General features: G+C 39.3%; 2 protein-coding genes across 2 annotated transcripts in view; one reads left to right on the top strand and one right to left on the bottom strand.

The window, feature by feature from the left end:
• The window catches only part of LOC134650426 (Golgi-associated PDZ and coiled-coil motif-containing protein-like), a 70,813-nt gene that overhangs the window by 1,741 nt on the left and 42,857 nt on the right, over positions 1–26,215 (top strand). The gene's annotated exons all lie outside the window — the stretch shown is intronic.
• LOC134650223 (uncharacterized) lies at positions 227–26,215 on the bottom strand. The gene is made up of 10 exons (XM_063505166.1): positions 26,004–26,215; positions 7,144–7,253; positions 6,384–6,495; positions 5,227–5,324; positions 4,744–4,854; positions 4,241–4,456; positions 3,277–3,395; positions 1,869–1,968; positions 1,278–1,516; positions 227–481 (listed from the first exon to the last, which is right to left on the bottom strand). The coding sequence occupies exons 2-10, from the start codon at positions 7,243–7,245 to the stop codon at positions 256–258; spliced, it is 1,323 nt and encodes a 440-aa protein (XP_063361236.1). The 5' UTR covers positions 7,246–7,253; positions 26,004–26,215; the 3' UTR covers positions 227–255.

The raw sequence follows: 26,215 nt of genomic DNA, 5'->3' as shown, positions 1-26,215 counted from the left end.
ATCTGATCCAATAAAAATACCACTTTTTATTTATATATGAGTGACAGCGTTGTTGACTACACAATAATTTAATCTTCATTTTTGTAGCACTGCTCTAGTTTTTTAAGCAGAATCTATGTTATAGTTTCTGCCCCAGAGTGGAAACTAAACCCGAGCTTTTGAGTGTGCAACTTGGCAGTAACTGGATGCTGGTAGTAAATAAAACAATAATACATAATGGTATAAGGATTTTTTATATAAAATTATCATAAATGGTTACACAGGAGGCTTCCTCCAGGTAGGGCCCCGGTCGTAAGGATGTTTGTGCAGATGTCTCCGGTGTGGAGCCCTTGTTGAGGGTGTTTCCAAATCATGGTGATCTGGCTTTGGGGTCATGTTCAGGATGTCATCATTCTTTTTGTTGTCATCTTCACCCCCATAATCAAAAAACTCATTGTCCTCATCACTGCCCCAGTATTCATCTTCTGACTCTTGTTCACTTCTGAAATTTTAATATAATTTAAATAAAACAGGTAATACACAGTTGTACTCCTTGGACTACTTTCTAGTAGGTTGGTACAATATAGGGATATTTCTCCCCTTTTGCAGGGACATTTTTCTTATACTTGTAGTATATTATATGCCCTAGTCTAGTGTAGGTACCTATATCATTTTGTAATTTTTACAAGAACGAGTAACACAAACATTTGTGTGCACAAGTGGCGAAGTATCAATAGCTCCACCTCCAACATTTAAAAATACAACGGATAAAATGTATGAGCTACAAATATGATATGTCATATAGGTATAAAAAAGAGGTAATACATGAATAATCATGATTTGACTGTGTATACAAGTTCTGGATCAAACCTAGATAATTTCTTTTGCACAATAACTATGCTGTGTAGAAATGTTTACTATAAGTTGCTAGAGTCTTTTTATCCAATATGGATAAATATCCGCTTAATATAAGGGCCGTAATGCCTCGGGCGAGGCACGTCTACACAGACCGAGGTGCTTCGCGCGCCAATTGCCTTGTGAGGCAGCTCGTTGTGTGTGGATCCGCCTATCCCTGTCATATTATAGGGAAAGTGTGGCTCGGAGTTCGGAGTTTAAGTGCTGACACTCCCTTTTAGGGCTCATTTAGACGGCGCGAGAACTCGCATGCGAGTTTCATTACATTGCGGTATTTGATCGGTCGGCTGAATTAATGTCACCTCAGTAGTCCGCAATGTAACTAAAATCGCATGCGAGTTCGCGTGCCGTCTAATATGCCCTTAGTGTGCCTTCAAACTAACTTAATTCCTTTGAGTTTCTGCATCAACCGATCCGCTTCCGAGGTGACATCATCATCAGACGGTTGAGCCGGCGCGTCGGCGTCGTCGCCAAGCCGCGCCTCGAGACGCTGCAGCGTCGCGTCAGCGCGTTCCGTCAGCGCGATAAACTTCTCGGTTAGCTGCTGCAGCTCAGTTTCTTTGAAGGTCGCGTGAGACGCATTGCGGAACACGGTCTCTAAACGTCGACAGGTAGTGTCACTCTGAAAAATTGCAACAAACATTTAGATTTTTTTTATTGGACGTAATAATTAAGGGAGGCTATTTTCCCTTGTTCCACAAAAATCTGTCAAAATAATTTGAACTTTCTGTCAGAAAGAAAAGCCATTAATTTAAATGACAAATTTTTGAACCCAATTGTCGTCTTGCTCCGCAAGTGAATTTTGTTTGTTCTTCCTTAACAAAATTCTTTATTAATGAGATCTATGTAGAACGGACTGAACGGTTATACCAACACGTTATACCAAATGGGATTGATTGGATCGGTTTTTATTGTGCAGTAGGAAATTCTCGTTAAAATATCGTGTTAACCTGACTTATACTGACATTACTGACCTGCAGAGGTCGCCCAGAACTGAGCAACTTCATTACTTTGTAATCGTGATTGCGCATGCTAGCCTTGATGTCTTGCAGCTCTTGAAATGTGGAATTTGTTCTGAAAACAAGATAGTAAGGCTTTTTAGTAATATTCAATGTACCAAATACTTGATAAATATTCGGCTACTTAGGCGCACAGACAAGACATCCTCTAGCTAGAGTCTAGCTGCTAGACTGAGCATAGTAACGCTACCCCCTCTGCAACTTATACGGTAGTTTTACTCCATCTTCGAGTCAATCCCGTGCCGTGATTGGTCCGTGTCTTTGAAACGGACCAATCACGGCACGGGATTCGCTCACCTCGTCCCCCCGCTCCCCCGTATTTTTGGCAGCATCGGTTTCATGAAATAATTGCTCTAAACTGATAAACTCCGTCTAGAGGATTCCTAGTCTATGCTTAGGCGCAGTAATAAAGCCACACATAAGAAAGAGAATAGGCAGGTAAATGTTCTCGGTTACTTTATTTTCTATACTTCGTTTTTTTTTTAACAATTAGGAAAAAGGTAAGCAAGCAATAATGGTAATGATCGTATATGATTTATAATTGTTACATATTTGGTGTGACTTATTTTTCAATAAAAAGCGGCCAAGTGCGAGTCGGACTCGCCCATGAAGGGTTCCGTATTTAGGCGATTTATGACGTATAAAAAAAAAACTACTTACTAGATCTCGTTCAAACCAATTTTCGGTGGAAGTTTACATGGTAATGTACATCATATATTTTTTTTAGTATTATCATTCTCTTATTTTAGAAGTTACAGGGGGGGGACACACATTTTACCACTTTGGAAGTGTCTCTCGCGCAAACTATTCAGTTTAGAAAAAACTGATATTAGAAACCTCAATATCATTTTTGAAGACCTATCCATAGATACCCCACACGTATGGGTTTGACGAAAAAAAATTTTTTGAGTTTCAGTTCGAAGTATGGGGAACCCCAAAAATTTATTGTTTTTTTTCTATTTTTGTGTGAAAATCTTAATGCGGTTCACAGAATACATCTACTTACCAAGTTTCAACAGTATAGTTCTTATAGTTTCGGAGAAAAGTGGCTGTGACATACGGACGGACAGACAGACGGACAGACGGACAGACGGACAGACGGACAGACAGACAGACATGACGAATCTATAAGGGTTCCGTTTTTTGCCATTTGGCTACGGAACCCTAAAAAACACGTCAAGATCGCTAAACCTTCTTTCGAATGCTAAAAAAACTAAATTTAGTGGTGGGTTATGAAACTGATAGTTAAGAGAGATCAACGGAGTATATGGTAAAAAGAGCGGCGCTCTTTTGTTTATTCGTCTTAAAGAGCGAACTAGGCTTCGTCTGTTGACGGTAAAGTATGAAGTAGTAAAATACGTACTTATTAATAAGCGAGTCGATCAATTTGTCCAGCACGTCAGCTACGTGCGTGGGGTCGTCCAGCTGCACACGCTGACAGGAGTCCACAAAACGCTTCTGTGCGTCCATCATCTCCTGCATCTGTGGACAGGAAACGTGGTCAATCTATCTTTACAGAAAACATAATAACTTATTGATAATTTTATTTAAGTAACTAATTCAAAATGTGCAAAGTTGGCTATTTTTTGCCTTTTATGAACAATTAGGTAATCAATTAGGTACCACGGCATATTTATCAAGTGACATCATTTGTTTATAGTGTTTCCTTAGTTTTTTTCGGACAGTAAAATCAGTCGATGTTGTGATTGTGACTTAAAGGGCCTTGTTTACTTAATGATCCGCATCGACCTTGTTTGTTAACGAATTAATTATTCTTTTGAATTGGATTCGTCTATTATAGTAATTAATTGCCTTCGGAGTAATGAATTGCTTGTTGGCGAGAGCTCGCAGCCCGTCCCTGATCAGGGCCTTATTTTCAATAAGTTATACTAAACTTTTTTAAAGATAACATCCTCTAATTTGACTTGTCCCAGGCGCGTGTCGTGCTGCGTTCTGGTGAAGGTGCCCAGTCTTCAATGCAGCAGTCGTCGATTGTAGTTGTGTTGTGTTGTCTCAACTACGCCATTTCGAAAAGGCGGCTTTTAAGGCCATAGCTTTCGTCTCGTCACATTTACTAACTACAGGCCGTCTCGCATTAGGGATTTTATGTCGATCTTGTAACTTAACCTACGTTAGATTTTAAACTAACGGGTGCGCAATCTTACGGTGGCATCCTCTAGGTCGTTTCGAAAGGGCGGCCTTAAGTTCGCGGAGGCGAGGCGCACGTCCCGCTGCCTTCTGGCGAGAGCACGCAGACCGTCAGCTAGCTCCCGTCTTGTCACATTTATATAACCACAGGCCGTCCCGCATTAGGGATTCTATCTTACCTTCAAGTCGATCTTGTAAGTGTTGTCAGTAAGCCTTTTCGAAAAGGCGGCCTCTAAGTCCGCGGAAGTGAGGCGCGCGTCCCGCTGCCTTCTGGCGAGAGCGCGCAGCCCGTCAGCTAGTTCACGTCTCGTCACGTTCACTAGCGACAGGCCATCCCGCATTAGCGACTCGAGGATCAAACCTCGGCGCCAGGTCTCGGCGTAGGCGCCGCTGGCCTAAAAATTTGAGCGGAATCATTTACTATTATTTAGTACCGTTTTACAAAATGTGGGCTTCTATTCTAGGTGCAAATTATATTCCATAGGCCTACGGCACGGCCTTATTATAAAGCGGGCAGTAACCTGGGTGGCTTGAATAATCGTTGTGAAAATTTATATTAAAAATCGGTAACTGAAAGTAAATACATAGAAGAAGAGCCCTTCTAAATGTTTTCGGCTTGACTATTTAACCTTAGTTTATAGATTACCTACTTATGTGATGTATTTTCTATCATTTGATTTACCTTTTCTAGCAAATGTGTGTGTGAGGTTATATGACTCGTCAAGTTTTGCGCAAGCACTAAAATTTTCTCTTCGCTGCGTTCTATTTTATCCGCACTTTCTTTAACTGCTGCCTGAAAATTAAAATGCACAAAAAACTTTAATTCAAAATAATAACTTTCTTGTTTAAGATTATCAGTTGTCAGTATTATACGTGCATGAAAGTGAGGTTCTAAATTCTCTTGTCATCAGGTATGTATGTGGTAAAGCACAAACTTTTTCCTTATTAAAAAATCCCTAACCTTTCTCTAGACCGCACGGAATTCGCTCGACACCGCGAACCCTTTCGTGAGTCTTTGAACTCGTTTAGTCTGCTCCGCATACTCTCATCTCATTCTGTGAAAGCACTTTGCAGTTAGGCGTCGCGAGTCTCGGTACGGAGTCCGTCACGCTCGCCGTGGAAGGCGGGCATAAGTCGAAAATACCTACAGAATTACTATACTTACTTCAACACTAGTCTGAAGCAGATGCATCCTATGTTCCAGTCTTTCAGCCGCTAATTGAGCTCTTTCCAGTCTTAACGAGAGTGTGGTCTCCACTCGATCTGTATATAAACAGAAGTTATTTCGCTTACTGTGGAACGTCATAAATTCATAATAAAGTCAACCAAGGCAAATGTATTCTACTACAAGTAAAGAGATTCCTTACGATTTGATCTAGTTGTACAGGGTGCATTTGTATCTGTATTCAAATAAGGCGATGGGTGGTCGCAATCATCTTTTAATCATTGATTAAGGGCCCTTGTAATAGAGTCAATTACTGCGGGAGTGATATTGCGAAAGTTGCGACCTAAAATAGGATATGACACAATAGACCCGTCGCTCATCGGTTTCCCGGATGAGGAGAGGGCCAATTCGACTTTTTTTAATGATAACATATGACTGTGTCGTTTTGGTATAAAGCATGATGTAAGTAATTCATTTTGGTATATCGAAAAAGCCGAAATGTATTAAAACATTAAATCGTAGATGGCTGAAATAACTTTCCTCTGACTTCAAAGCAAGGTGTAGGTGGAAGTGCCACTTATAAACGTCATATTTTCATAGAAATTTGAAGTTTATGCAACGACCTGCACATTTTGTCAATGCAAAGCCTGCGTAGAGTTAGCTTACTCAAAATTCGACATATCACAAGATTTACGATGTCACAATCTATTCAATATACATATATATGGTATTGCGCCCTAGTTCTGCGGTTTAGAAAACACCGTGCGTTCAGTTTAGTTAACATGCACCAACGACAAACATCACACAACTTTATGAGCTATATGATGTTCATTAATATTGATGTGGCGCTAAATACATTAACGTTTATACGTTAAATTTCGCGACAGTATTAACTTTTATTGTTGCTATAGGTACTGAGGCATAAATAATTAAAACGGTAAACATGTTGATGGATGTCTCACTAACTATGTCAGGGTTTTGTTTTTTATTGTTTTGAGGAATTTTGGTATCCAACCTACTATCCAACAAATATAATTGCTATGAGCCACTTTGCTACTTTTGACGCACTCTACTCCAGAAATGTGTCGTTTCGTGCCTGAGCCTGAAAATGTGCCTGATTCTACCTATATACAGCTTATTATTATAATTTAATTGACCTAGTTTGTCCTGTATGACTTCTAGCTTGCGCGCTTGCTTGGCCTGAGCCGCACTGACCGCGTCCAATACCCGTAGTCTCTCCTCGATCTTGCCCAGGACTCCGTTAAGTTCCTGAAAACAATCATGTTTGTTCATTTAAAACTGGTTTGTTTGAAAACATATAACATAGTCTTGATTGAAGAGAATTCAGAAATGTCCGTCTGAACTCGGCGTTGTTGTCAAATAAATCAGTGCTAGTCAAAGTCAATATATATACCCTTTCTTAGCTAGGTGACGGGGCACGCTTTGTCAGTTACAAATGTTACGATACGAATGGACTCAAACATTTACTCGAAATGAACATTCTAGCCCGTGTTATTATAAAAGCTGCCATGGCAAACATGGGCATTCTGACAAGCAGTCTAGCGAAACAGCAAATTTGCTTCGAGCTTTTTGCGGCCCGAGCATTTCTCATTGTTCTGGCGCTGCGTACCTATTGACGATCCAGAACAATCGACGAAATCTTCGTACCGACATGGCTCTATTCGTTGTTTAGTTTAACTACAGACAATTGCAAAAGCTCGCTGTTTTGTTAACAGTGAATGCTCAGGCAATACCTACCTACGGGTACAGACTGAGCTGACTGTTTATTTATTAAATATAATTTAAGTTATTAGTAATAGATTGCAAAGCCACGGGAATGGGTCTCGCGAAAAATCGTGCCGTGATTATTCCGAATGGGCGCTGCATAGGGCTGCCACTTTAAAGGATAAAACTGACCAGGGCAGTGTGTGCGTTACGCGGGTGGACGCGCAGCGCGTGGGGCTCCGGCGAGCAGCGCGCCAAGCTCAGGCACGCCAGCGCTACCACCACGCTTAACATCGCCCCGTCTGTAACACAATTATATTTATTGTTTTCTCTTATTCGCTGATAACTTATCCCTAAGTTATTTGCTATTACGACTACCACCTGACCTGGCCTTCCAACCATGGTGGAAAATTTTACTTCATCGGGGTTAAGCCCGTCACAGATGGAGCGATAATATATCGGCAGATACCGACAGATATCTTAGAATATCGCTAAGCACCACTCACGTCAACGATACCAAAATATATATCGCTCTCTGTGTAGCTACATTGTGAGAGAGACGAATTATACCAAAACATACCGTAATATACCGAGCAGATGCCTTGCGATAAGATATCGTCAGATACCAAAATATATATTACAGCGTCGTGTGTGGACTTTCTCAAATAGTACGTAAAAGATATCGTATTAAGATGCCGTATCTTACGGTATCTGCCGATATATTATTGCTCCGTCTGTGACGGGCTTTAGGCTCGGTTAAGTATCTTCAGTACGCGACTCTACTTTAAAGTATATACAGCCTTTCTCTTTAATCAGCCTTCTAATAAATCGTCTGTCTAACTCAAAAATTATTCAGCATCGTTTTTAGCATGTAACCCGCGTCGTGAGTCACTTGCGACTTTGTCTTTACGAACCATAATTTACTCGTATCGAGCGCTTCTATATTAAAAAGATGTACATCTTACATGCTACTTCATAAACACTTCGCCCTGCAAAACAAACATCTAGCTTTATTTTGTCTTGAGAATCAATTCTAACCGTCTGTCTGACTGTGATTATTCAGTGTCGTTGTTAGCATGTAACCCGCGTCCCCGTCATTTGCGACACGACGCATTGTCTATATCAAACACCGCCGCAGGTGCGAGGCGTCCTGTTTATATGCATCTATTTATTTGCATTCCGGTGCAGTTCGTGGACCCCGGATGGCCGGAATCATTGTCTGACGCCCTAAAGACAATGATAGTAAGATTGTATGAAGCTTAAAGGTAGTTAGTGCTTTTTGTTTGTGATTGGACGCCCCCGCTTCGACCTTTCAACAATGCACTGTCAGCAGATCAAGCCGGATAAGCTTAGGGTTGCCAGACAGACATTTGTAAATTCCTGATACAATTTCTGGATCTACTATCACATGCCGCATTAGATGCATGAACGTTTACGCTTACTTTAGTAAAATGTATTGTTTGCAATATGAATCAACTAAATTGAACTTGAAAAACAAAATTGCCAGCTTGAAAACGTATAAGAGTTTACGTCACCCTAGGCCCGTAAGTGGGATTTTCTCCCCGCTATGCGAGGAGAAAATCTCACTTCCTGGCCAAGGCAAGACGTAAAACTTTAGACAAACCACGGGCGGTAATACGTAAAGCCCCAGATCGCGTATTTATGGCCCTCACCTTTGGTTCGGGCCACAAACACCTGCGATCTGGAGCATTCACGAATTCACCTCCCTAGGTATGTAATGTACTATTGTATAGTTGTTATAAACTTTATATTTTTAACAAGCTTTTATTAGGTCGACCTGTATGTAACTAACTATGTAATGGAATCTAAGGTAACTAATTTAACCATCTTCCAAGGATCGTAGCTTCATGAAAATTGGCAGCTATATGTAGTTCTGATGACAATACAATAATATGGTACTGTCGAACTGATCTGATGATGGAGACAGGAGGTGGCCATAGGAACTCTCGACCTGTATGTAACTAACATGTAATGGAATCTAAGGTAACTAATTTAACCATCTTCCAAGGATCGTAGCGTCATGAAAATTGCCAGCTGTATGTAGATCTGATGACAATACAATAATATGGTACTGTCGAACTGATCTGATGATGGATGGTATGGTGGCCATAGGAACTCTGTGATGAAACAACGCAACCTAATTGTGTTAGGGGTTTTTAGAATTGTCTCGATGAATATTAGTTGTCTGTCGTAAGAAAAGTACAGTCAGCGATAAAAGCTTGTACCAAAAATTAAATTTTTGCCAAAAACTTATTTTAATTAAAACATCCCGTCATTCCGCCTCGAGCCCTCACAAGTGACCCAAATTCCTGACATGTCTAGGAAAAACCTGACGTCTGGTAACCCTAGTTAAGCCGTTTGTCTAGGGCGTATATGTTCGGCTGTTTCAGACCTGCCTTCCGCTGTCTGCACCATGTCAGTTGCGTAATATTCTTGTACCATTGTGGTGTCCACTTCAATTATAATACGCTTATTGATATTTTAAATTTCGGGTCGATTAAGAGTTCTAATGTTGGAAAGATGGCTTATTAAAAATAAGCATAATTTATTTTACTGATATTTAGCGTATTACTGCACTCGAGTCCTAGTAGACTGCACTCTACACTACACTTAACCAGTAGCGGAATCCATTAGTTCCAGTGAGTGAGGATTATTGGGCCATGATTATTATGTGTTCGATGGTGTGTCGGAATGAACCGTCACGTCTCGGCATACTTATCAATTTACCAGTATTGTAACTTCATCAATGGCCCCGTCAAATACGCCCTAGAACGCCTACGTTCTAGGGCGTATTTGACGGGGCCGTTGTTGAAGTTATACCTATATAAGCATTAGATACGTGTTTTATTAAAAGGGATAATAGCCGCAATTTTTTTTTCGAGCAAAATGACGAGAATTATTCTTGTAACTCGTCATTTAGCCGACCAGAAACTCTAAAATAACAAATAAAGATTTTTTTCGACTCAACGTTCGCTAGTGCTCCTTTACAAATGTTACAATTTAAGTAATTTTTAACAGTTTTAACGGGAAACAGTTCGATTGTCTTTTCGACCAAATTCCGTTTTCAGATAAATGGGAATAGTGTGCACAAACAATCAGATCCAAAACAGCGTTTGACCCTGAACGCATAAACCGTTTTCGTTTTCGTGGGTGAAAACTGTGTCCAAATTGTTACAATGTGCGTTCAAAAGCGGTCAAAATACTGACGTATGACTGGACCGCTCTGGTCACGTAGCTGCACTCATTCCCGTGCCCAATTCGTCGCGGACGCATATTGCTAGTAATTGACGTCCGATCCGACCCGCCACTGTCCGATATACAGTCGCCAGCAAGGTGCTCACAAATATCTAAACACGCCTCTATTGTCAAGGCGGTTAGAGTCCATGTTTACTAGTTTTTAGCAACTTGGCCGCTTAGATATATCTGATGGCAATTGAACAGCGGACGTGATCAATAACTTCTCAAATATCCATCTATCATTGATTGATACAATAATTACGTTTAATGATTCTTTATGAAAGAGCGCTTCGCTTCGATAAAGAAACTCATATTAACGTCTTTTTAACCCTGTAGTGAAAGAAACACGGTTTAAAATCGAATGTTTTGACAGAATTGTCAAACCGTAAAAGGGTTCTTGTTGATTTTGCTCACACTAATACAAGAACCATATAGAGTGCAATACAATCAACAAATTCATTTCAACTAGGCATTCCGAAATTCAGAGGGAAAGCACTCGTATGCGAGGACGTTGACCCGGTTTATTCAGAAGTGGAGTGGAAAACCAGATGTTCAATTTAAAGATCAATTAGATAGAGATGTCTATCTTCTCGCAGTTGTTAGTGATATTGACCTTCCTTGTGTCCAGTTGTAAGTCAGAGGTAAATACTGTTGTGGTGTTAGATTTTTAGAAGCTTTTATTTAACTTTCCCCATTAGTAGGTAGTAAGTATTTATGTTATTTTGGGTCAAATCTTGGAAGCTAAATTAGAACCACTTCCTGACATTGGATAGGGGTCGAATTTGTTATAGTTATGAAAGGCCGGTGACAATGAACACAAATACAGATAAAATTAATATTTGGCGACAATCTTTCACAGACATGGGTGCTATATAACAAATGTATACATAGAAAACATCAATAACTCGGGAACAAATGTTCGCAAGAAACACAAATATAAACCCTTATCGGGATCGAACCTGGGACCTCCAGCTTCGTAGGTAGGGTCACTACAGCCTAGGCTAGCAGCGCGCATTAGGTAGGAACAAACCTAAATTTGAATTCCAGATTTGTCATATAATTATGTCGACACCGAAACCGAGTTGTAATTATGTAAATTTATGAGCTTGTGCAATTACCTAGGAACGAATAGGTGTGAGGTGACTGATTTCCTAAAACCGTCCCGCCTTCGTTGTTTGAAACTAGTGCACACAAAATTCAGCACAATAGGTATTTGTTTTACAAGGGGGCAAAGTTGTTGTTTAACCGCTCGTGCTAATATTGATACCCGAGCAAGCGAAAGCGTAGCGACTGGTTCCAAAAATGGAATCTTGAGCGTTGCGAGGGTTTCAAAGCACGGGGGTTAAATAGAATTTGCCCCCGAGTGAAACACAAAATTTACACCACACTAACCCGAAGGAAATACTGTAATATATCAAACAAAATCAAATGTTATTAAATATGTATTTATTATTCAAAATCATCATTTAAAAGTCAATTTTATCAGCAAACATTTAAGAAAACAACTCAGAATTTACATTTGATTACTTTGCCTCACATGTGGATAAAATGCAACTTTACTATCAGTTTTTGAACAATCAAGAGAGCCTTTACCAGTTGGTGTGGTGAAAACATTTTTACTGTCTTGTAAACAAAATTAATCTGTTACCTTATTAACAAACCAATCAGCTGGTGAGTTTGTCCCTATAGTCCAACTTGATCTCCTAACCCATCTATCTACACATAATATATACTGGTCCGCCTAATAAAGGTAATCTAGGTATCCTTTATCATTTTTATCAATAACAGTCTAATAGGCCGTGCGTTCACGACGCTTGTTAAAAGCAGGGATGTTGCGGATGCGGATGCGGATATTTAAAGGCTCACATCCGCGGATGCGGATGCGGATGACAAGATTATGTACTAAGAAAACGTCAAATATTACATTTTTTGTATTTTTTTATTTAAAAATAAACGAAATGTTTAGTATTTGAGCAAGAATATAGGTGCGTTATATTTAATAAACAGTAACTTGGTCGACTTTTCTGGATCTAGACGATTACGTTATAGGTAATGACGAAATTACCTAACACTTACGCCGCCGCGAAGACGTTCCTGTACCGACTGGTTCGACATCCGCATCCGCATAAGCTCCGCATCGATTTTATGCGGATGCGGATGCAGATGCGGATGTTGAAAATAATGCGGAAGTTCCGCGGTTGCGGATGCGGATGCGGATGTTCGCAACATCCCTGGTTAAAAGTAGGTGAGCGTTCAATATAATAAAACCAGTCACTGTGACCGGGCGGCGACAACCACTTAATCGAAGATGACACTTAAGGCCTGTGCACACCGGCTGCGTGTACGTAGACTTGCACGTGCGCGTGCGCTAAAATGTTGGAGACGCGCACGCACACGTCACGCAAGCGGTGTGTCGTCTCTCATAAGGTACTGTATATTACAACGCGCACGTGCACGTGCACGTCTACGCACACGCACCCGGCGTGCACAGGCCTTTAAGGCCAGGCCACACCGGCTGCGTGTGCGTAGACGTGCACGTGCGCGTGCGCTAAAATGTTGGAGACGCGCACGCACACGTCACGCAAGCGGTGTGTCGTCTCTCATAAAGAACTGTATATTACAACGCACACGTGCACGTGCACGTCTACGCACACGCACCCGGTGTGCACAGGCCTTAATACTGGTTATAATGAGGCGATGCGCTCTGTAAGTGTGCCTAGCAGACTGGCGCGCTACGCGCTAGACTAAGACACATGGATGTGGGTAGTGTAGTTGTAGTTACACCACTGTCGGCTCCTTGTCAAAGTTCAGTGGAGCTGGAAGGGAGCCAACGCGGCTAGCGGCGTACTTCCAGGTGCGACTGCACTTTCATTGCTTTTTTCGGTTTACTAGTTCGGTACCTACTGCCATTTTAAATTAAATAAGACAGATAATGTCTAATTTAATTTAAAATGACCATAAAAATGATCATAAAATTAATCTTAAAAAAAAGTAAAACTGACTTCAAAAAGGATAAAATAAAATATTATCCCGTTTTATATGCGCTAGCAACTGCATTGTTTGAAGTCGGTGCCAAGCCAAATAGTTACAGTGGTATATACTGGTTCTTTCTTTCTTATCAAACTACACCAGGGTTGGCATTGGATTTGACAGTCAAATTATCTTCTAAGATTTGACCCACACTAGCCGAGAGGCCAAAGTAAACAAAAACTTGTAAAAAATATTCTCGAGACACCTTCGCCATATTAAATTTCAACCGGAAATCTAAATATAGATGCCAACTGAAAATTTGTGAAACTGAAAAAATGACAGTTCAAAATGGCGAAAGTATAAAAAAAAGTTTTTTATCGGCTAGGTCGCTAATATTTCAATCTGCTCTCGCATTTTTGGTTGATCGAATTACATTTATTTGCCATTGTTTTAAGAACCTATAGAAGTTCTTCTCGTCATATGATATATGATGATGAAGTGCAATTTCAATCCAGGCATCGCGTATGTTGGCATTCAGTGACCGCAAGAAAACATTTTCGTCCTCCCTTCCTGATGTTATTGTGTGAATACTTCCTGGTGAGATCATGTTTATTTCTAAGCTACAAGTTTTCGCCGTGACAACGTACAATGTAGTAACGTGTATCTTTGTCTACCCGCACGTTTGCCTCGGAATCTCACACAGCGATTCATCCAACATAATGGGCGCGTCAGAACAACGGTGAAAATTAATCGGATTTTTTGTTGTCGAGTCATGCGGCTTCCGTCCTTATATTAAATACTGGAAAGGAAGATATGCTTGTGTGTTTTTTATTTAGATCGTGATATGTGCTTTTCTTAAATGAAATAGACCACCCGACCACAGCTGACTAGTGACTGTTAGTTTATTTTAATCTGGGCTGGTTTTAGATGGCAGATAGTATCTTTTAATGAAAGTGTTCCGACGCGGAGTATAATATTGAATCTGTGACGTGTTAACAATGAACATCTTCGTGCAAGTACGTGGGGCAGGTTTGTTAAGATTTATCGCTAAATTGCTGCTTCCTACGACACATCGTCACAAAGAAAACTCGGAGACAGTGAGATCTATATTTAAAACGTAATGCCGAGGTTACAACACACGTCCTATGAGACACTAATCGTAATCCATGCTGAATGCCGAGTCCACCGCGTCGTCATCTCAGATCTTAATACAGATAAATTGCAGATCAAGTTACACCGGCGCTTGTTAATCCTTTGATATTAGCATTCAAATTACAATTCTCATCACTCACTTTCATTGATCTTCTTGTAAAGGAGGTTAGTGTGGCTATCTCGCGTGGCTTTTGGGAATATCGATTGATGATTATGATTCGAAAGTGGTTTCGGAAAACTCTAACGGTAGGGAAGCTAAAAGACTTTAATTTTAATTTACATGCAAATGTAAAATATATACTTGATTTAAGCAGTTCTGTTGTTGCTTGATTCGGTTGTATTGTAAGTATGCAACTTCGTAATCGCGAGCGCAAGCTTACTTGTCGCGGGCTCTTTGGAATGCCGTTTGGTGGCCACTTATTGTAAATTTGCACTGATGTTGCAATTCCATGACTCACCGCGGTACGCAATTATATTTTTACAACCACCGTATTAAGTGATTTCGTAAAACTAACCAAGATTTGACGTATTTCACAGGACCTTCGTCATAATGTTAACGTAATAGCCGCTCTTCGAATTTTGTTTGTTTTTAAACCCCTAATTAAATCCCGGAATGCTAGTCTGATGCACGTGTTCCAACCGCCCCTGTCAAATGGGTGGAACGCATGTCAAAGCACGTCTGCCACCTTAACTACAACTCACACTCACGGCGGCTTGTTAATCCAGCCAATGACAATATACTTACATCACCAATGAATCATATAACTAAACTAAGAATACTATTAGGATTATTTAGGATAGTATAGAACGAGTTATTGTAACGATTTTTGTAGCACTGAGCTTGAAGTCCTAGAATGCGTTCACGTTATCAGCTTGTGTTAGGTCGTGTCACCTCACGCCCTCATTCTGAGGCGTGTCAGTGTGTAAAGATACAACATAGGTACATAACACAAGTACCACTGGTATTAGTAATATACTTCTAAAACAAAACAAAACGATTGAGTAAACAAAGGCATCACGAATAAAATATTTGAGCGGGAAAAGTTAAGGGACCTTTAAGCAGGCTCATGGGGTGTTACATGTTTGTACTTATCCTTTCCGTGAAGGTATTGTGAATTGTGACTATCAGGCAAGTAGGTTAGAGACGGCAGCAGACGGCGCGGCGGCCGGTCCATTGCGCAAGCTAGCAATTAATTTGTATACACTAGACTGCAAGATTAACGCGGTATACCAAACTAATTTTGTAAGCATTGCAAGCGATTTTGTGTACAAATGTAGTAACTGCAATGTTCTAATTTTATCTAAATAGGTACGTACTTTGTAATCAAATGTAAACCTATTTCAGTTAAGTTAGCGTAGACCGTAATCCTAATCATCAATTATGCTTTACATACCTAGGCGAATGAAAAATAATCCAAGTATGGCACTTAGGTACCTACTTACAAAAACGACCATTCGGTTTTCTTCCAGTAATCCAGTGATATTGGGTCTTCGCTCGAATCGCAAGGTCACTGGATGACCAGGGTAGCCCCAACCTACCTAAAAAGGTAAATAAGTAGGTATATTTTAGCTGCTTTAATAACATGTTTGGTTACGTACTTATATAAGTTATTTATTAAATTATTAGTAAATATTATTACCTAGTTTATGCATAAGCCATGAATGCAAGTTTTGAATGATACACGGTTAGTTATGATATGTATTATATGAATGATAAACTTGATACAAAAGGTAATCACGGTAAATCCCGGTCGATATAAGTTTGGTTTTACATCAGCCTACGAAAACCTGCCTTTGTGTTTTATGCACCTGATTCGTAATAATATGTACTGATATTTATTTACACACGTAATTATCTGAATACTTTGAAGTTGTTGAACCCTTTGGTTTGATAATAATAATAATAAATCGCTTTAAAATGGGGTTGCTATCGCGTGACTTGCTATCATTTCGTGGTGTTATAGTATTAGAGTTTTTATTAACATCGGATTCGGCCATTTAATTCAATACTGGATTTATCCCTTCAAAAGTGTTTTGTTTTTGATTCATGTATTCGGTCGACTTTAGGTAATCGTGTCGAAATAGTATATTGAGATGAGAGAGATATCACCAAAATTGTTACTGATTTTATGAGAGTTTCAAGACACTCGATACTTACAGGTAGGTTTAACTCGAGTTGACATGAATATTTTTCATAACAGATGCTTCTAAGAAAATAAGTTTCTAGGCAAAATTTATTTTTAATACTTATTGTGTCACAATAGAAAATAATATGATGGCATCAGTACTTGCTTTCACAGTGAAAGCTGTTTATATCTTGAATGACAAATTGAACATGTTCGCATAAATTTGTAACATAATTTAAAAAAGCCTTTATGAAGTATCAACGACGATTACCCACTCCATGTAGTAACAATAACAAGAGTAAGTTTAATGGATTAATATTTATATTTAGTCACACTTTTCTCTGTACAATCATAAAATCCTTATTTAACTAGCGTCTAACTGTTATAATCATAGTTCATATACCTATAATAGTAAAATCTTAAGTACCATTTCAGAATGTAAAACATTTCCTTTATTTGTTAAAGTCTCTTCTAGTTTATTTAAGTTTATGACAAGCGCTCAAAGGTATTACATAAACTGTCTAATCCCACTAAACCTTTACTTTATCAACACAACCACTCGTTCGTCTTTCTAAACCTCGAAAGAATAATGTCCTAAAAGACAAATGAAGCTATAGACATAGAGCGCTTTTAATGTAATTGTGTGATTGTTGCTGGCGACAAAAAGCTTACCGTTTACGTCGTTAATCTCTTTATCAAATAGTTGAGACTGCAGTGCGGGGGCCGCGGCGGCGGTGCATTGTGCAACCTCAGAACTGCATATTTTAGTCACTCTTATCGCATATCTGAATGCACCCACTACCGTAAAACACTTGACATCACAGTACCTTAAAACATTTGTCGTGTTAAGAACTTAAAACACTGCCATTATTACACCATATAGTACAATCTAAATAAAACCTACAGATTTTCTATTTCCAAGAAAAACGCAAATTAATCTAAATGTATACAAAGACTAAATAAATACCTGTTTAATCCCTTTAGTTCGAGCAAAAAGATTACATTGCATTCGCTATTCTATGCTATGCACAAATTAAAATTCAGTGACGTTTTATGAACAGCTGCGTGACAGCAAAGATTGGTTATGTTTTGGAATGATGAAAAGAAATCAAATAGAGTCTGTGCTGAAAGTCGTGGAATCTATGAGGCCCAACCCAATATATTCCACGACTCTTCTCTTTCCGCACAGACTCTAGGGCACCGAACCGACGGTATCGGGGGGCACGGCAGTGCCCCCGCCAAGTCGAGCGCGAAGCAAACACTGCCGTACCATCCTTTACTGGAACCATTTCGCCGCATTTTCAGGCCCCTATTTGAGAACCTCTGGATAAGACCAGACGCAGAAATTTTCGTCATCCAGTAAGCTATAATCACATACTTAAAATCCAAAATTTCAAGTCTGTAGGTCATTTACTTCCGAAGTTAAGCGAAAGCTGAAGGCCTACCGCGAACCACGTTCGACGTGTTGCCTCTTTGTCGCACTTGTGAATTCGTACGTAAGCGTGACAGGGAGGCATCACGTCGAACGTGGTTCGCGGTAGGCCCTCAAAGTTTCGCATTTATGACACTCACTCACTCATGATCATCAGAATAGAACTAGTACTTCCCATAAACTCAGAGCTGAAATTTGGTACACAGTTAGGGTCTAATGGCCACATAAAGGGAAAACTATAAAAACTAGGATAATCGAAGATCTGGTACCTGGTGACCCTGATTAGAAAACACAAGAGCCCAACCAAACTATTAGAGATCGACATACCGCCTTTACAAAAAATATTGAAAATAAATCAATATGCCCACGTTTCTACAAAAAGAAGTGAAATCCCACCAAATACATTCTGTAAATAAAAAACTAGCCAAGTCTCGATGGAGCTGCTTGTTTATCTGTAAAAGTAATGAAATCTAGACAAAGTCGTGCCAAGTCTAAGGTTCCTTACTGCGATTTCTTTATTATTATAGTTAATGTTGTGTGACTTGGCCGTTGAAGGGTACACAAGGGTAAAAAACCAGGTGCTCCATGACACCATTGCACCAATCTGTCGCCAGAATCGCTACCCATTGACGATGGAAAATTGCCACTTGGAAAACGTTGATTCAATAACCAGTCAATTGTAGGCTTGATAAAGCTGCGTATTTCAATAATACTTATGTATAGGCGAGCCTGAAGCAATTTTCCATCGTCAATGGGTAGCGGTTCTGGCGACAAATTGGTGCAATGGTGTCATGGAGCACCTGGTTTTATACCCTTGTGTACCCTTCAACGGCCAAGTCACACAACATTAACTATAATAATAAAGAAATCGCAGTAAGGAACCTAAGACTTGGCACGACTTTGTCTAGATTTCATTACTTATTAGAGATAAACAAGCAGCTCCATCGAGACTTGGCTAGTTTTTTACAGAATGTTTTTGGTGGGATTGCTTTTACTGTGCGCCGTGCGCGATATGCGCTCTTGCACGCCTACCGCTCCTTGCAAAGCTCTAATCAAACCTATCTTCGGGACATTACCATTTGCCTAATGATACAGTGTGCAAACTCTATTTAAATAACCACACATTTGTGTGTTTTTAAGTAGGTATCAGATGAATCATCGGCGAATACACATCACCTCCGTGAAAAGGCTTTTCTAGCAATTTGTGTAAAACTATTTTAGCCTTTCTTGGCTTTCTTAGTTACATATTGTTATTTTACAAACTGACCTTTACTCTAAATAATACCATCATATCTGATCAAATTTCATCCAGTTCTAATGAAATGGTGCGACAATTTTTAAATTGTAAATACATAGCACCAGAGAAAGTTGGTAATAATTCATGTCCAATTCACTTATTTTGGTATTTCACTGGATATGACAAAAATGGGCACTAGATATCCTTGTATGTACTGTTCCCCAATAGATATAGACATGGAAGCAAGGCAAGTACATATTAGTTATGGGTCCATGATTCTAGTACGGAAGCGTTGCGGTGCCGAGGGGGTCGAGAGTCGAGACCGCAGGTTAATGTCTCGGTAACACGTCAGCGGTCTTTGTCGGTAGCACTAAAAAACAATAGCCATCGGTGACAATGAACAGATAATGTAGTAAAATTTAAAAGCTGGCACCGTGGCCGCCAGCCGGCAGGAATCTTCCGTTTGTTTTCACATTTGGTCTCATTTCGGGGCCATTAGAAACGAATTTTTGGAACGATCCTTTATTTCTTATTGCATTTAGATTTCCAACAGTTCCACAAGTCCGCATTGACCTTCGTGGTTCATTTTGGTGTGTTCCGAATGTTAGCGAACCGGCTTCGCCGTGACATTATATTAATCACGACATTAGCATGGTGATTCGCTTTGAATACGCATTAGGAGGCAGTTATCACGGCGCGACATCTCGCAGCGATGTTTTGCGATCCACATGCAAATATTAACGGGTAATGATCTTAAAGCTTTCACGGTGACCGCTAATGTCCGCTGTATACCTACAGAATAAGATACATTAGTATTGAGGATAAATCTTCCTAAATGTAACAGGTAAAAGCTTCTAAACCATAACGGCTCCACTTCTGTTGATATCATTTAGGAGAGACGCTACCAATATTAGGCATACTTTTTTTGAATTAAAGAGAAATCAATTTCCAATTAACGAGAAATATTTCTAGTATAGGTACGGGTTACGAGGCTTAGACAAAGGCATTGCTTTAATTCTCACCAACGGTGAAAATTAAGACATTGTTTCGGTTATTCTTATAGTTGTCATATTAAATGTTACCTATGTATAAAGTAAACCTACAAAACTAAAACTACTTTTTAAAAAAGGAAAACTAAACATCTATATCTAAAAAGGGCCCCTGGGGCATAGTACCAAAGATACTGGCAGCATTTCCTCGCTGAATTGCAACGCTTATTCGTTGAGCGAGGAAGCTGCCAGCTCTTAAAAGTAATGTTACCTTAAATTGTAAATATAATCTTATCTTACATAATACTGACAGCCACACTTTACTGCAGGAAGTGCAGAGCTAAAGAGACCACAGGGTGGGTCTCTAGTTTTGTTGAGGTACATGTTTAATTTATTGGTTATCGTTATTAAACAATTTCCTCCCTTTTATATGGACGATTATGGTTTTAGGCTCCGTGATACAAAGGCTTTAAATAATTAGACTATTCGAGTGTATGTCCTTTTTTTGACTACGTAAGTTTTCCAAACCTCTTGCAATTTACACATAATTTCGTGTATATTCAAAAAGCAAAGGTTACGAAATGCAAATGCCGGTACTTTCTCTCGTCTCGCAACTGATACGCTGGAAGTATGGAGGTTAAGAAAACATTACGTCTCCGTAAGAGATAGGATGCGAAACCCTGATATATGTCACGCTACGTCTACCTAATCGGGTGAAGTTTATCTTTGTCAAATACCTTAATGGGCTCAATACGGAAGATTAAAAATTATTTATGGCTAGCTGCAAATGACCACGTTTGATATAATATTTAAGTATTTATTTTTCTATTATTTATGATTTGATTGATATATATTTATTTATATAAAGTTTTAGTCGACTTTTAAGAATTTTACCTCACCTACGCGAGGAGATAATCTCACTTCCTGGCCAAGGCAAGACGTAAAACTTTAAACAAACCACGGGCGGTAATTCGTAAAGCCTCAGATCGCATATTTATGGCCCTCACCTTCGGTTCGGGCCACAAAAACCTGCGATCTGGGGCATTCACGAATTCACCTCCCTAGGTATGTAATGTACTATTGTTCAACTGGGTCAAAAATATATCACAACTTATGTCCTACTATGTTATGGGATAAAAATGTTACGACCCGAAATGAACTTCTGTGTTCTATCTATACATATACATACCAGTTAACACTGTGTTAAGCAAGTTAAAGGATAATGAAACTGGTATTTGTTTATATAAATGTAAGACATTATCTGTCGCACCCAGAGGACGCGCGGGAGTTGTTTGTGGAACAAATACAAAACACTTGTGTCGCGGGAGCACTAGCCACCGCCGCCGTGTTTGCTCAGGGTTCTCGCATGACTCGCGATCCGATGGCAAAGCCCTCGACTACCGCGCGGACACTTGGGATAGGTTGTTATACAAACAACTAAACTGGCTCACTTACACTCGCACTTGAAACCATTACGAGGCTCACGCTTTGCCAAACCTCTCATAGCATGTATACGTAATGTAGCGGATGCAACAGTGATATACGTGCTGGTACTGAACAAACCGCAGGATACTTAATCACTCCCTGCGTTTATTGAGCTGTGCGATTTACCGGCGAAAGTCTCGAGGAGTCGAGGCACTAAATACGTTCCGCGTATGAACAATATTTATGGAGTTAATTATAAATTGGACACTGCGAATTAAATTCGATTTGTAAAACGTGTACTTCCCGCAGGGAGTGATACCACACTAATAACAAGTTTCATATTTGATTAAAGATACTGAAATGTATATCAGCTGTTCATCTCGCTTCGCTTTTTGTTTCATATTTAGAAGCTCTTAATTAAAGCCACCTCGACTGCTTGCGATGACGCCCTTACCCAACTGATGTTTAAGGCCCTACATGATAATTATGATATCTCACTTTACGTATTCCGATTGACCTATTAGTATATTAACAGTTAATTACCGTATTTTACGTAACGAGTCGGCTTTAATTGGCAATTGAAAAAGTTGAGATTTATTGACGATCAAAGGTTCCTTCAAGCGTTTCCTTGACCGGTATGAAATCATCGGTGTTGCAGCGCTAACGAGTGTTTGCTCTGGTGCTGCCCTTCACTCGAGCGCGCTCTCCCACGTCGTTATGCAATGATAGGGCTACAGGCCCCCGGCGCGGCGGCAGCTCCTAGGGACCCTGCTACCGGTCTCACTAATAATTAGCTCTAGTTTATGTCTTTCTGACGATTATGATATCAGACGCGGAGGCGGCGGCGCAACGTTGGGATGTTGTTGCAATTGCTTCCCGAGACCAGGCGATGGAAGTCAGACGAACATGTACCTAATAGCGCTCTTATAGCTCTCATTGCGATCACGATGTCACAGTTATATTAGTTCGTTTGATCATTCGGTTCGTTCGCACTTACTCGTAGTCAGCAATAGGAATACATGGTGAACGTTGCACCGCACACCGCTTCGCCAGTTAACTAATGTCGCCCCACTAATGTCTTGATTTATGCTTTCGGCCCTAGGTTCGTTCACTTTACTCGCTGAGAATTCTAATTAAATCGGTTCTGGACTCTGTGACATCCTTAAATTCTGAAGGGGATTTAATAGTTAATGTTTTTTACTAATAGTGCCACTTTACAAAGATCAAAGTTTAAACTTTACGCCTCGGGTTCCTGCTTGACGCGTAATTGAAATATGATCTTAGCTTTATGCACAGACAGAGTCGATGGATCTTTGTTACAAAGACAAACATCAATCGATCAATCTTCGTGGCTCCTTGGATATTTAGTTTACATTAAGACTATTGCAAAATCAAAGCTTACAGTTATCGCGCCGAGTGCTAAAAATAAACATAGTTATAACAACTCGTTTAGCTTAAATGTAAGAAATATGAATATGAATGTCTAGGTATTATGGAAATCAATAATTACTAAAAGTTTATGTCTCAGGCTAGTCCTAACTACTACTACTAGTAGTATAGTTACTAGTTCCTGTACCTATCAGTGATCGGTGGGATATGAATTATTGTATTTTGATAGTACGTTTAATACCTCTCACATAGATACATACGGTATATATACGATTATTTAATTTACCGACTTGGGGTATGAAACGGAGAGGTTTGGCAAGCGTCCTCTATCTGATATGTATTAGAAGTTTATTGCCTCTTGCTGTATTTTATTAGTTCGCCATTAAATACATAATTAATGTGCCAATTTAGTGCAGATCAAGTAAATCTTGTAACTGTAGGTATATGAATCGAGTATAAAATGTTTACTATTGGTACCGCAGTTATATTTTAACGTTTATGGATCTTACTCGGATTACTAATCGAAATTAGGCATAGGTAAACTGATTGCAAAATACAATCACGAGCAAAAACTTTTCGTTGTAAAGGGTTGTACTTCTCGCACGTTGGATTTTTTCAATTATCATTTATTTTACTAGTGACCCGCCCCGGCTTTGCGCGGGTTATACAAAACCTTAACAAATTATACCCTTAAACCTTCCTCAAGAATCACTCTATTGATAGAAGAATAGGTACCGCATGAAAATCCGTTCAGTAGTTTTTGAGTTTATCGGAAACATACCTACTTACTTCGCCTTTGTACACATTTACTGGATTATCTCTGTGTTATGTACTTGTTTTGTGCAATAAAGTGTTTACTACTACTACTACTACTTACAGACATAATACGCGGCACGGCGGGGGACTTTGTTTCATGAAGTGTAGTGATTCAACAACCTCCATTAAGTACTTTATTTTTATAGATATAGACTAAGTTTAGCTATCTATATTGTATATGTTAATCATTACGTATGTATGTAGTTAATCGTACGTACAAATTAAAATAGTATATATCATTGTACCTACTTATTGAATTTCTACTTATAGGGTATAGGTACGTAATGTTCATGTTACATTACGTACCTATACCCTATATAGACATATCTATAACGCAAAGTTTACTTGATTGTTAATGTACCTACACGATTGATAGATTGGTCTTGACATCCAGGATCGTGTCACGTTTTGATAAATGGTTGTGATGAGTCCTTTGCCTTTCCTGCGGAACTAGGTATATTAACTATAATTATATCGTTCGCAACATTTACGTCAATACAAGCAAGTGTGCTGTAACAACGTGTTTGTAAATATAGCCTTTGCGCTCTTCCTCTCAATAAATCCTTGTTTTACCGTGACGGTACGCATGACCTTTTGCCCCTTTTACCACGACGTCGTTTACAATTGGTCGTATATATAGAATAATGTATTTTTTTTTAAACTGACGTTTTTGCTCAGACCCATAAATTATGTCAAAATTACCATAATTTTTGTTTCCACATTTTCTAAATTGTTTTAAGAGTTAAAAAAAAACATTAGTAGGTAGTCTAATTAAATTAAAATCGAACAATAACGTAGATAAATACGAGTACTTAAGTTGAAATGTACAGCGAGCTGTAAAATTGCATGCACTTTTAGTTGGCTGTAACTACAACAGAATTAAATTTTTAAGACTCAGGTTCTGGTCTAAGTTAGATGGCTAACTTTACCGTTCAATGTTGTTCATTTCTATGTATGTACATATATATGTATATGTGCCAAATGTCTAGTCTATCAAAAAAAAAATATTAACCGATATATGGATGCCTAGGAGTGCAAATTTTCGTTGGCTGTTTCAAAGTACCCTTGTCTCCTCACTCCCAGTCAGTGATGTAGGTTTTAAAACATCTAAAAATATTATAATAATTTTCTTCACACGATATGTACGTAATTCGCATCTGCTTAATTACCTACTCATTAACCTTATGGTTACCCACCCCATCATCCACAATTTTATTACAGTAGTAAAATGAAAGCCTGAACCGCAATTATCATTACTCTTTTTATAGCGACATTTTAAAAGTATGATACCTATTTGACTAACCACAAATTAAGATTCCATTTACTACCTACACATATTACACATTAACATCTATATCTCTCATTTTCTAAGGTCGTCATAATTTAGCGGTTGCAGATAAAAGCGAATTTTATTGCTCAAGCTCACGATGCATAATTATGAATATGAATCTTTTATAATGACTTGGTTATTATGTTTTCTGCTAAGTGGATTTCATAAGGAAAATTATTATTAATATTTTTTCCTGGTCAAAAGTTGTGTCAAATCCTTATCTTAGTAACCAAACTATTTAAAATAAATAAATAAATATTAAAGGACATTCTTACAGATTAACTAAGTTCCACAGTAAGCTCAAGAAGGCTTGTGTTGTTTGTGGGTACTCACTACTCAGACACATTACCTATATATAAATACATAGAAAACTCCCATGACTCAGGAACAAATATCCGTGCTCATTACACAAATTAAGGCCCTTACCGGGATTCGAACCCAGGACCATCGGCTTCATAGGCAGGGTCACTATTACCCACTAGGCCAGACCGGTCGTCTATGCATATGCATGTATATATGTGCCAAATTTCAAGTCTATCAGAAAGCCCAAAACCGTGTAAAACTCAGGCGGCCCGTATGCTTGTTTGCCACCGATGTGGTATTAAAAAAAATTAACCGATATTTACTTTCAAGTTCATGGATACCTAGAAGTGCAAAAACTGTCGGATTTTTCAAAACACTGTTAAAAGGTGTATAAAATATTTTAATTGCAGTGGTTTATATGCTTTGGAGGTAAATATAATTTTATGAAACGCGAAAATTTTACTTACCAAAAAATATAATGTTAATATAATTATATATTATCGTGGCGCCGTTATAGACACTATCCTTTTCCTTAAAATTAACGTAAAGTAAACAATTGATATTCGCACGTCGGATGCACGCGCAATCAAAACACACAACGATAGTGATAAGATAACACACCGACCTAGGGTTGCTTCAGACGCGCAGGTTATCTTAGGGCTTCACAATCACTGTCACTGGTCATCACACGTGAACTCGCGTTTCTGTGGGCAAGGGTGCGCGACAGGTGCGCGCGCCGCAGCATCCGCAGCGGCTGTGGCGCTGGCCGCCTGCGCGGGCGCAGCGCCACGCGCCACGCCCCGTGCGTGCGACATGCGTGGTTCGCGCTCCCCGCCC

Source organism: Cydia amplana, chromosome 8 (genome assembly GCF_948474715.1).
Source record: "Cydia amplana chromosome 8, ilCydAmpl1.1, whole genome shotgun sequence".
Classification (NCBI taxonomy): Eukaryota; Metazoa; Arthropoda; class Insecta; order Lepidoptera; family Tortricidae; genus Cydia; species Cydia amplana.
The sequence above is the reverse complement of the archived record's forward strand: the minus strand, read 5'-3'. Positions and strand labels throughout refer to the sequence as shown.